At 45.1% G+C, this 13212-nt stretch overlaps 1 protein-coding gene across 1 annotated transcript; it reads right to left on the bottom strand.

Annotated features, from left to right (window-relative positions):
* Positions 1-7270: 7270 nt before the first annotated feature.
* On the bottom strand, positions 7271-8309 carry GPR148 (G protein-coupled receptor 148). Its single transcript, XM_021691565.2, is given in 7 exon segments — positions 7271-7461; positions 7464-7644; positions 7646-7963; positions 7965-8011; positions 8014-8166; positions 8169-8204; positions 8207-8309. Coding segments are annotated over 7 exon segments (1029 nt in total).
* Between the last annotated feature and the right edge of the window lie 4903 nt (positions 8310-13212).

Genomic DNA, 13212 nt, shown 5'->3' with positions numbered 1-13212 from the left:
CTTTCATTTATGATTTTCTTTGTTTTGGTACTTTCTCTTTTCTTTTTGATAATTCTGGCTAGGGGTTTATCAATCTCACTAATTTTTCCAGAACCAGCTCCTAATGTTGATCTGTTCTACTGGTCTTTTTAAAAAAATTTCTATATCATTGATTTCTGCTCTAATCTTTATTATTTCTCTTCTCTTGCTAGATTTAGGCTTTATTTGCTGTTCTTTTTCCAGCTCCTTTAGGTGTAAGGTTAGGTTGTGTATTTGAGAACTTTTCTTGTTCTTGAGCAAGGCCTGGATTGCCATATACTTCCCTCTTAGAGCCGCCTTTGTTGCATCCCAAAGGTTCTGAACTATCATGTTTTCATTTTCATATGTTTTCATGTATTTTTAAAACTCTTCTTTAATTTTCTGTTGACTTATTCATAATTTAGTAGGATGGTCTTTAACCTCCATGTATTTGTGTTCCCTCTAAATTTTCTCTCATGATTCAGTTCAAGTTTTAAAGCATTGTGTTCTGAAAATATGCATTGTATAATCTCAATCTTTTGGTACTGGTTGAGACCTGATGTGTCACCCAGTATATGATCTATTCTGGAGAATGTCCCACGTGCCCTCGAGAACAATGTCTATTCTGTTGCTTTAGGATGATATTGTCTGAATATATCTGTGAAGTCCATCTGGTCCAGTGTGTCATTCAAAGCCCTTGTTTCCTTGTTGATCTTCTGTTTACATGATCTGTCCATTGCTGTGAGGTGGTAAAATCCCCTAGTATTGTTGTATTATTATCAATGTGTTTCTTTAATGTTATTAATCAGTTTATATAATTGGCTGTTCCCAAGTTAGGTGCATAAATATTTACAATTGTTGGACCTTCTTGTTGGATAGACACTTTTTTTTTTTTACCCATTCTAAATTATATTTATTTTTGTGCTTCTTTTTTTTTTTAATTTTTTTATTCTTATGTTAATCCCCATACATTACATCATTAGTTTTAGATGAAGTGTTCCATGATTCATTGTTTGTGCATAACACCCAGTGCTCCATGCAGAATGTCCCCTCCTCAATACCCACCACCAGGCTAACCCATCCTCCCACCCCCCTCCCCTCTAGAACCCTCAGTTTGTTTTTCAGAGTCCATCGTCTCTCATGGTTCGTCTACCCCTCCGATTTCCCCCACTTCATTCTTCCCCTCCCGCTACCTTCTTCTTCTTCTTCTTCTTCTTTTTTTCTTAACATATATTGCCTTATTTGTTTCAGAGGTACAGATCTGAGATTCAACAGTCTTGCACAATTCACAGCACTTACCAGAGCACATACCCTCCCCAGTGTCTATCACCCAGTCACCCCATCCCTCCCACCCCACCCCCCACTCCAGCAACCCTCAGTTTGTTTCCTGCAATTAAGAATTCCTCATATCAGTGAGATCATATGACACATGTCTTTCTCTGTTTGACTTATTTCACCCAACATAATACCCTCCAGTTCCATCCACGTTGTTGCAAATGGCAAGATCTGATTCCTTTTGATGGCTGCATAATATTCCATTGTATATATATACCACTTCTTCTTTATCCATTCATCTGTCGATGGACATCTTGGCTCTTTCCACAGTTTGGCTATTGTGGACATTGCTGCTATAAACATCGGGGTGCACGTACCCTTTCAGATCCCTACTTTTGTATCTTTGGGGTAAATACCCAGTAGTGCAATTGCTGGATCATATGGTAGCTCTATTTTCAACTTTTTGAGGAACCTCCATACTGTTTTCCAGAGTGGCTGCACCAGCTTGCATTCCCACCAACAGTGTAGGAGGGTTCCCCTTTCTCTGCATCCCCGCCAACATCTGTCGTTTCCTGACTTGTTAATTTTAGCCATTCTGACTTGTGTGAGGTGGTATCTCATTGAGGTTTTGATTTGGATTTCCCTGATGCCGAGCGATATTGAGCACTTTTTCATGTGTGGATAGACACTTTTATTACTTTATAGTGTCTTTCTTCATCTCTTATTACAGTCTTTGATTTAAAATCTAGTTTGTCTGATATAAGGATAGCTACTCCAGCTTTATTTTGATGTCCATTGGCATGATAAATGATTATACACCCCCTCCCATTCAATCTGGAGGTGCCTTTGGGTATAAAATGAGTCTCTTGTAGACAGCATATCAATGGGTCTTGTGTTTTTATTCAATCTAATACCCTGTGTCTTTTGATTGGAGAATTTATTCCATTTACATTCAGAGTCATTATTGAAAGATATGAACTTAGTGCCATTGTATTACCTGTAAAGTCCCTGTTTCTGTAGATTTCTCTGTTCCTTTCTGGTCTTTTTTTACCTTTGGGCTTTCTCTTTGTTCCGTGGATCCCCTTTAATATTTCTTACAGGGCTCTTTTAGTATTCACAATTTCCTTTAGTTTTTGTTTGTCCTAGAAAGTCTTTATATCTCCTTCTGTTCTGAATGACAGCTTTGCTGGATAAATTATTCTTGGTTGCATATTTTTCCATTTAGCATGTTGAATATATGATACCTGTCTTTTCTGGCCTGCCAGGTCTCTGTGGGCAGATCTACTGCCAGCCTTACATTTCTACCCTTGTAGTTTAAGGACCTCTTGTCCCTGAATGATTTCAGGATTTTCTCTTTATCTTTGAAATTTGCCAGTTTCAGTATTATATGTCAGGGTGTTGGCCTATTTTTATTTATTTTTAGGGGGGTTTTGTGTGCTTCCTGGACTTGAATGCCTGTTTCCTTCCCCAGATAGGGAAGTTCTCACTGTAATTTGTTCAAATAAAACTTCTGTCCCTCTCTCCTGCTGTTTATCTTCTAGGACCCCTATCAACCAGATATTATTTCACTTTATGGAATTGCTGAGTTCCTCAAGTCTCCCTTCATGATCCAGTAGTTGTCTTTCTCTCTTTTTTTCAGCTTCCTTATTTTCCATCATTTTGTCTTCTATATCACTGACCCTCTCTTCTCCCTCATTTTTCTTCTCTGTTAAAGCCTCTATTTGTTACTGCATCTTAGTAATAGCATCTTTATGTTTGGACTGGTTAGATTTTACTTCTTTTATTTCTATAGTAAGGGATTCTCTAGTGTCTTCTATGCTTTTTTCAAGCCCAGCTAGTTTCTTTATAATTGTTTTTTTTTTAATTCTAGTTGAGACTTTTTACTTATATCCATATTGCTTATATCCCTAGTAGTGAGTATTACCTCCTGTTCTTTCTTTAGGGCTGAATTTCTCCATCTAGTCATTGTGTCCTTAACGGAAAGGAAGAAAGAAAATAAAAAAGGAAAAACCCAGCAAAACAGTATATATATAACAACAACAACAACAACAACAACAACTTCAGGAAGTGTTTCTGATGTGTGCTGTGTACACTCTTGCTGTGTGTCTTGTCTGCTCTTTCCCAATGCTCCTTTCTCTGCAGAGTTCCTCCTTGCTTGTAGTGGAGAGTGTTTGGACCTTTATGTCGATGTGCTTTGATTTGTTTGTCAAGAAGCCTATAAAAGAAAAACAAAAAGAAAAGAAAAATTATAAGAAGAAAGACAAAAACCAAAAATCAAAAGCTTGATCCAAGACAAGAGAAAGGAAATGGAACAAAAATGGAAACAACAGAGAAACAATAAACTATAAGCTTGAGTCTAAAAAATAAGAAAGAAGGAAGGAAAAAAGAGTAGGGAAAGAAGAAAAGAGAAAAAAAAATAAGAGAAAGAAACAAATGAACCAACAAATGAACAAAAGATTATAAGCCTGATACAAAAAAACAAAAGAGAGAGAAAGGGAAAAGAAAAAATATTTAAGTTAAAGGATAAAGAATAAAAAATTAAAAAAAAATTTATAAATTAAGAAAAGAGGAGGAAAAAAACAAAGAGAAGTAAGCCTGGTCCTATTTCCACCGGAAGCTGATGTTTTGGAGTTTTCTTTTATCAGTAGACTTGATAGATGCAGTGGCCTGTGTTCGTCTTCTGAGGGAGAGGCCTGCTAGGTTGGCTTACAAGCTGATTTGCTCTTCTAAAGCTGCCCTTGCCAGGCGCGGTGGGGGGTGGGGTGGGGGAATGGGTTGGGGGACTGAGGGAGTGGGGGGTGGGGGGTGTAGTGTACGGGACTCCAGCCTCTACTGGAGGCACTGTGTTTCTGAAGTCCAATTGTGTTGGTAGGTGGGAGGCGGGTGGTGGAGGAGGAGAGAATATGGCATCACCCCTCCCTCTTGTCCCTGGGGAGTGGACCTCCCAGCCACCAGCTGTTCCAGAGGCCCTCTTAGAAAAGCAAACCATCTCCAATGTCCCTGGCCTTCATCAGTTGCCTGCCCTTCGCCTGTCTGTGCCCAGGCCATTGGCAAGCCCAGAGCCACAGATCTCCTGTATTTTATCTCTAGCTAGTGGCTGCGATTCAAAACTCCAAGTTTTAAAGGGCCTGGCAAGGTGCGGACACACCCACATCCCCCAGAGGAGGGGCTTAGGGCATCAATCAGGCAGCCCACACTCAGAGGCTAGAATTTATGCTCAGCCAAAAGCTGGAACTAGGTTATTGGCAGTCTGCATTCGACTCAGTTCCCTACTCCATTCTGCCCCAGAAAAGCCACTGCAGAGGCTTGGGTCTATTGCAGCAGAGGGCAAAAAGCCCCAGCCAGGTTATCTGCAATCTGCTCCTGTCTTTGTTTTCTGCTCAGTTCTGCCCCAGAAAAGCAGATGCTCATCCTGCACACAGAGGAGTTTTTTTTGTTTGTTTTTAGTTTTCTTTCTTTTTTTCTTTTTTTTCTTTTTTTAAAGATTTTATTTATTTATTTGACAGAGAGAGACACAGCGAGAGAGGGAAAAAAGCAGGGGCAGCCGGAGAGGGAGAAGTGGCGGTGTCCCCCCACCCCCGCGGAGCAGGGAGCCCGATGCGGGCCTCGATCCCAGGACCGTGGGATCATGACCTGAGCCGAAGGCAGACGCTTAACGACTGAGCCACCCAGCCGCCCCTTTCTTTCTTTTTTTAATACCCATCACCAGGATAACCCATCCCCCCACCCCCTCCCCTCTAGAACCCTCAGTTTGTTTTTCAGAGTCCATAGTCTCTCATGGTTCGTCTCCCCCTCCGATTTCCCCCCCTTCATTCTTCCCCTCCTGCTATCTTCTTTTTTTTTTCTTAACATATATTGCCTTATTTGTTTCAGAGGTACAGATCTGTGATTCAACAGTCTTGCACAATTCACAGTGCTCACCATAGCACATACCCTCCCCAATGTCTATCACCTAGCCACCCCATCCCTCCCACCCCACCCCCACTCCAGCAACCCTCAGTTTGTTTCCTGAGATCAAGAATTCCTCATATCAGTGAGGTCATATGATACATGTCTTTCTCTGATTGACTTATTTCGCTCAGCATAACACCCTCCAGTTCCATCCACATCATTGCAAATGGCAAGATTTCATTCCTTTTGATGGCTGCATAATATTCCATTGTATATATATATATACCACATCTTCTTTATCCATTCATCTGTCGGTGGACATCTTGGCTCTTTCCACAGTTTGACTATTGTGGACATTGCTGCTATAAACATTGGGGTGCACGTACCCCTTCGGATCCCTACATTTGTATCTTTGGGGTAAATACCCAGTAGTGCAATTGCTGGGTCATAGGGTAGCTCTATTTTCAACTTTTTGAGGAACCTCCATACTGTTTTCCAGAGTGGCTGCACCAGCTTGCATTGCTACCAACAGTGTAGGAGGGTTCCCCTTTCTCCGCATCCCCGCCAACATCTGTGTTTCCTGACTTGTTAATTTTAGCCATTCTGACTGGTGTGAGGTGGTATCTCATTGAGGTTTTGATTTGGATTTCCCTGATGCAGAGCGATGTTGAGACTTTTTCATGTGTCTGTTGGCCATTTGGATGTCTTCTTTGGAAAAATGTCTGTTCATGTCTTCTGCCCATTTCTTGATTGGATTCTTTGTTCTTTATATATATATCTATATATAGATATATATATAGATATATATATATCTATAAGTTCTTTATAGATTTTGGATACTAACCCTTTATCTGATATGTCATTTTCTGCTTGATTATTTTTAAAATGTGTTGCTCCTCATTCATATTTCCATGTCATTTTTCATGTCTTAAAACATACTGAACATTTTTGTATTAGCCAAGTGTCTGACAGTTTAAGGAGCTGGATGGAGTATACTACTGCTATCTTCTTGTTTCTTCTCATTCTCATTCATGGTGCCTTATTTTTTGCGTAGTTTTGTGAATTTTGACTATGTGCAATTCATTTGCTTTGAGGTTTTTTACCATGGAAATTCTTTGAAGCCTGAGCTGAAGCTCTAATCCTCCAGAAGAGCCAACCAACCACAGAATTAGATCTATTAACCACAAAAATAGTTTTAAAACTAGTTCTAATCCTGTTTGAAGGGTGGCTTCCACCTAAGAGTTATTGAGGAATTTTCTTCCTCTTCTGCACAGCACCAATATCAAGGCAGGAAAGTCCCCTTGCTATTCTGTTAGTTGTCATTTATCCTTGTTCTGAGACTGTAATATTTTGGGGTTCCAGTTTTAATTAATAATTAATTAATTAATTAATTTTGTAATTATTTTAAAGGTTTTATTTATTTATTTATTTGAGAGAGACAGGGATAGTGACAGAGAGCACAAGCAGGGAGGAGAAGGAGAAACAGATTCCCCACTGAGCAGGGAGCCCAGCATGGGGACCCCATCCCAGGACCATGGGACCATGACCTGAGCCAAAGGCAGACGCCCAACTGACTGAGCCACCCAGGTGCCCCAAGGGGGTTCCAGCTTTATAGATGTCTTCATGACACCCCCCACTATAGGTGGGTCCTAGTTTGTTCTCCTCCCTCCCATATACTGAGGAGTTGGCAAAATGGAGGCTCATGGTTCCAGATTCAGCAGATCTGCTTGCTTACTTTCCAGGTCCGTTAGTAATGTTTTGGCGTCTGTGTGTTTGTCAGCAACAATGGTTTGCCAGTGGTGGAGGAGGATATGGTGGAAGCCACTGGAAAGGCACAGATTAGGGCCTCACCCCCACTTTGATCAGAGCTCTGCTGAATCACTTTTCTTTGCTTCCATTTTCAAGTAGAAAATCTTCACATCAGTGAGAAGTGAGCTTTCTCTACTTAAAAACTTTTGAAATGTTGAAAACCATCAGTTGAGGTCATCTTAAATGTCCTGTTGCACAAGTATATTTCATAGTTTTCTGGAGTTGGTGATAATTGGCTACTGATGCATCCAACATACAATTTCTAACCTAAGTCTGTTAGACTGTGAAGTCTGTAGCTCTAAGAAATAGTGAAGATGTCACTGTGCCTCCTGGATGAGAAGTGGCCCCGGACCATCCCCAGCAGCTGCTGGTAACGGAGTGTGTACAGGTATGGGAGCATGGCATGAAGAAGCATCATGAGCACCTCACTGTTGGCTGCCATGAGCCACACATGAGTTCTGGCATCAATATGGTGGTACTTGGTTAGATGATGTCCAGGGAAAACACCACAACTGGGCTAACATACAGCATGATTAACACTGTGTGGATAAGCAGGGTACCCCTGGCCCAGAAATAGCCCTGCACCCAGATGCCTAAAGTCCTAGTCTCTGCATAGATCCTCCATAAGCAGTAGGTGATGGAAGCTATGCATAGAGAGAGAATGCATAAAATTCTCTTTTATGGTGACAGTGACCAGCGGGCCATGGCCTGGCTCAGTGCCCAGACTCAGCTGCAGGATACATGAGGCCCCTTGCTCGAACCTGGCATCCTGCCGCTTGCTAAGCCAAATGAGACATGTGGGGAAGAAGCAGGCCACCAGCCAGATGAGGGCCACCACTTTCTGGGCAGCTTCATAGGACATGAAGAAGTAGTGCAGAGGATAAGCAACTGCCAGGTAGGTGTGCAGCACGGTGGCCATGAAGGACAAGATGGTGCTGGTATAGGCAATGAAGATAGCATCTGTGAGAGCACCACAAGCAATGAATGCAGTCCAGGGCCCAGCTGCCCATGTTGCTGGAGGAGATGAGCATGTGGAAGACAAGTAGGCCAGATCCGAGAGCAGGATGTTGGCCAGCAGCAGGTAGTGGGGCTCTTGCCGAAGTCTCTGGCTCTGCAGGATGGTTACCAGCAGCATGGGGGTCCAAGCCAGTGTGGCTACGGCCAGCAGGCTTGAAGGGAGGAACAGCCAGCGCGCATGGTGACAGGCACGCTCAGGTCTCCGAGCCTCAGGAAGTGTTGCTGGCTAACTGAGGCATGCAGGGGGGCTCACAGATGAGCTGGTCAGAGGCTGGCCAGGCTGTTGTGTCCAGGCGATAGGGTGTCAACTGATCCCGCATGCTTCCTGGCAGGAATGGCACGCTTTCCCACAGGTGGTTGGTTCTGTACTTGCCCAGGGTGTGGATCTCCCCTGCAGGGGTTCTGATGGTGCTACTCCTCTGCAGAAATGCTGTACTTGAGCAGGCCTTGGGAATGACTGTTTAACAAAAACAAAACAACAAAGCGAAATTCTGCTCACACAGGGCTTCCTACACACATGCATGTCTGCCAGCTATCCTGGCCGCATGTGTATGGGCACACCTAAATGCATCAGCCTGTTGCCATGGTGTACTGGTCACTGATCTCCTGAGAAGTGTCTCCCATCTGGCTTAGGTGAGCAGGCTTTCTGCTCTTGAGATCTGGCTCAGAGACTTTGGGAAGCTCTCTACATTTGTTTGCTTTTCTGTGAAAAGTGAATGCTGCCCATACAGACCTCATGGAAATGTTGCAAAAATCTAGAGGTAACATACTTAGCACAACGTGTAGCCTGGGATAAATGCTCAATACATGCTAGCCCTTACCTTACCACACTCTCCAGAGGCTTGGGTCCTCCCTGCTGCACAGTCCCCCTTGTCCTCACTGCTGAAGGAGTGCACTAGATGCTCTATGCTCCTGGGACCTGCTGCCTGTGCCACACCCTCCAGCCCCTCTCTAGCTCCTCTCCAGGCCCCAGCCCAACACCATGCTGAGCCTGGGGAAGGAGCTACCACAGAGCTGGTGCCTTCCCGAGCACAGGCAGAATGTTCTCAGGATCAGAAGGAGACAAAAATTTTAGACATTGAGCCATAAGAGCCTCATATCATGAACGCCACCTGGACCAGATCTGGCAAGTGACACACCAGAACCCTGCCTCATCCCTCTGACTACACGGGCACTCACCTCTTGCCTCCTTTTTCTTTCTCAGGAGTGTCAGAAGCTGAAGACTTCAGAGGAAACCTGGCTTTGCCTCTTGTCATTAACTGTGGTCTTGGCTAAATTACTCTGCCCTTCTGGGTCTCCGTGGCCCCACTGGGGAGCCATGATGACAACATACCTGTCTTGGAGACCTACATCCAGTTACAAAAGTGCTGACACTTGTTGCCAAGCAACCTCATTCCTAAGTGTGCCCCATAGACTGAGCCTTGCCATTGCCACACATCTGGGGTGCAGGTAAGGTAGTGAGACACAGGGAGTCTGACTAGCCTAGGGGCTATCACACTGGGAGAGACAGGACATCTGGCATGGTAACTCACGAGTTGGACCCCAGACTCATTCTTCTCACTGGAGCATGAGTATCACTCCTTCCTTCAGAGCTGGCAAAAGGCCCTGCTCCCTGGAGAGACCCCTGGCTCCCTCCGGCCCAGGGACCATGCCTTTCTTGAGGGTTTGTTACGGCATCTTCAGGAGAAGGAGCAACAACTGCTCCTGAAGGCAGAATATGGTAAAGAATCTAAGGGTTGTTCTGTGAAAGCACATCTCCTCCTCCAGAGACACTGCAATACCAGAGGGCTGACCCTGCCGCCCTGTCTCCCCTACCAGGGCCTGTGCCCCCCAGAGGGTGTCCCCTCCTACTTCCACTGGCCCCAGGCGCTCTGCAAGTGTACTTTGAGGGGCAGCCAGCATGCCTAGAGCTGGGCTGGAGGTTAGGCTACCCCTGCTGTCAGCCCAGCAGAACGCTTCCCAGCCCCCCGCTATCAGTCTTGCCCTCAGCAGGTGCTTGTCTTAGAATACAGATGCCCTGGGTAAGGGGAATCCATTAAACCACAACCCCTCAGTAAAAACGTAGCTGAAAGCTCAATCCTTCTGATAACAGTGACAGGCAACAGCTTCAGGGAAATGGCAAGTGAGTAAGTCTCATGATGAATGAGCTGGTAAATGTAATAAGAAGCCTGCCTTGCTGTTGAGAATCATTTTATGACCTACAAAATACATAAAGCAGTCTCTTTACACCATTCCATTTCACCTGCCCAGGAGTCACCCAGGGTGTCCTTCCTGGGAAAATGCAGGCTACTGTGGATGTGGGGTCCCTGGGATCAGCCTTGCTTGGAGGTCAGTATGCGCTGACTGCTGTGGGGATGAGCTAGAGCTGACCCATCCTGGTTAGTGGCCCCACCACCTTTAACTGCTCTGTCCCACTCCATTCTCTGCTCTCAGTATGGGTCAGAACATTCCTGACTGAACACATTGTGGGTGCCACAGAAGACCACATGCTGATACAGGGGAAATGAGCAGCACAGGTTAATGAATCTACACATTACTTTGGAAATAAAATCTTCACCATGTGTGGCATTTCAAAAGCCTCGGGATGCTAGGACTGTCCCTGTCCAGGGACCAGCCAGAAGGCACCCTCCAGGAGGCTGGAGATAAATTGAAACTGTGGACAAGCTTGATGCAAACAGATTCAAACCACCAAGTAGATGGGCCCCTAAGCTCTGCCCCCAAGGGAGAGAGAAGCTAACAGTGACCACACACATCCTCATTGTGGGCCATCTACTGCATACAGGCACTGACACATGATGACACGGGAATGCCACATTGCTCCTTGAACCAGCAAGACAGATTCCAGGTGGGAAACTGAGGCCAAAAGAGGTTAAGTGCCTTGCCTACAGTCACGTTGTGAGAAGGCTCAGGACAAGTAAGAAGCTGTCTTTCCCAAGACACGCAGAGGCCCCACTGCTATGTCCCCCAGACTTGGCAGTGAACAGGAATTACTCACTGTGGTATCAGAGCGAAGCTCAGGGGTGTCAGGGGTGGGTAGTGGGCAGTGGCAGAGGTAGCCCCAAGCAGAAGCCCCACCTCACACAGCTGTGCCCACAGGCAGCCAGCAGCCAAGACTATCAAGTTGGAGGAAATGATCTAAACGGGAGCTCCTGGGCTCCTAGCAGCAATACAATGTCCCTCAGCAACAGGCCGTGTCACCCGACCAGGCTGCAGGAATGAGGCAGTGGAGAAAAACTCCACCTCCAGGCCCTCCTCTTCACAGGCCTGGCGGCATGCCTGTATGTCAAGGAGAAGCAAAGGGAACTGACAGTGCACCTCCTGGGTGCCAGGCACTTTTATAGACATCATCTCACCTTTAGGAATCCTTTAGAGGGTGAGGAAACTGAGGCACATGCGAGGTCAAGGCATTTTCTCAAAGGCACCCAGAAAATAGACGGCAGAGCATAGGTGTGTCTCACCCCAAATCGTGTGTTGTTTCCAGCCTCTCTCCATCAGCGTCCCAGACGGTCTTCCTGCCTCTGCCTTCCTAGCCGGCCATGTTGCTGGACTCTTCATCACCATCAGCATTTCTCTCAACATTTCAGCCCACACATTTGGTTTCATTTTTTTAATTTACTGTTTGGTTTTTAGTATAGTTGACACACAGTGTTACATTAGTTTCAGGTGTACAACATAGTGATTCAACAAGTCTGTATGTCATGCTGTGCTCCCCATCTGTCACCACATAGCACTGTCACAACACCATTGACAGTTCCCCAGCTGTGCCTTTCAGCCCTGTGACTTATTCATCCCATAACCGGAAGCCATTTACCCAGTTACCATCTCCCCTTCACCCATTCAATCATCCCTCCACCCCCTTCCCTCTGACAGCCGTCAGTTTGTTCTCTGATTTATAGGTCTGCTTCTGCTTTCTGGTTTTTTCTATTCATTTTCAATCTACATATCTTCATCATCACCATTATCATCACCATGTCAGCTTCGCTGTCGCCATCTCTCCCGTCCTTATTTCGTCACTGTCATCCCTGCATCATTTTTGCCATCCTCGTTATCACCACGATCATTACCATCATCACTGTCACCATAATCTTCCTCCTCCTCACCATTCTCACCATCATCGTGATCACTACCACCTCAGCAGCATGTTGTTCCTATATTAAATAAAACTCTCCGCTGGCTTCTCATTGCTCTGAAGATAAAGACTAAGATCTTGGTCCTAATACATGAGACCGAGTACAGCACATCCCTTGTCCCTGCTTCCCTCCCTCTTCAGTCTTTGTGCTCCATCTCACTTGCCTCTTCTCTGTTCCTTGAAGAACACATGACCCTTGCTGCCTGGGAACATTGCTACCTCCTTACCTTATCAGCAAGCTGTCAGTTTGAAGGACTCTTCTGGCAAATGTCTTCTGACCCCTGGAATGGACCACAGCTATCTCCTTTATTTTCATACAGTGCCCTTATTTCTTTTATACTATTTACCATGATTTGTCTCAGTGTTTTCTTGTGTGAGTCATGTCTAACGTTGTTATCAGAATCAGCTCTTTGGAGGGGGTCCTGCTCGCCAGCACACCCTCAGTGCCTGTCACAGAAAGGGATCATGTAAATTCCAGGCTGAGGCTTAAGTGGCTTGTCCTTAAGGCCAGTGGCTTAGACAAGGAAAAGAGGTGGGGTAGATGTTCCAAGTGAGGAACTCAGTTTGAGCAGAGCCAGGAGGATGAAGAACCCAGCACTCCAGGGCCCTGCCTGTGGGCCATGTTGGCTGTGGCAGGAGGCGGCGGGGGGTGGGGGGGGGCAGGCAATTTATATTGCAGAGCGACAAGACAAAACTTACCTTCTATGAGGACAGAGCTGACATCCAGATGGACAACGGGCTGGAGGAGGCCTGGAGGCAGAGTGAGGTCTCTTTGTGATGGACCACATGTGTAGAAGAGGAATGCTCCTCCAAAGACAGGTCCTAAGTTGACCCTTCCATCAGTAGATATGCCACTTTTCAAGAACTGTCCTGGAGATCCTAGAGATCTCCATCATATTGACACCTTCAGAATTAGCAGATTTTTAATCCATAATCAAAGAATATTGGAATGTCATCTGCATCTCCTGGTTAAACCCAGATTTTTAAAATAATTAAATAATATATATTGATGAAAGATAAATTAAAATCCTGATAGCTCCCATAACCCTTACTACTCTCTCCATCTCCTGTGTTCAGTTGTTGACCAGGCTCTC

This window comes from Neomonachus schauinslandi, chromosome 3 (assembly GCF_002201575.2).
Source record: "Neomonachus schauinslandi chromosome 3, ASM220157v2, whole genome shotgun sequence".
Lineage (NCBI taxonomy): Eukaryota > Metazoa > Chordata > Mammalia > Carnivora > Phocidae > Neomonachus > Neomonachus schauinslandi.
Note: the sequence above shows the minus strand (reverse complement) of the source record. Positions and strands in the feature narration are given on the sequence as shown.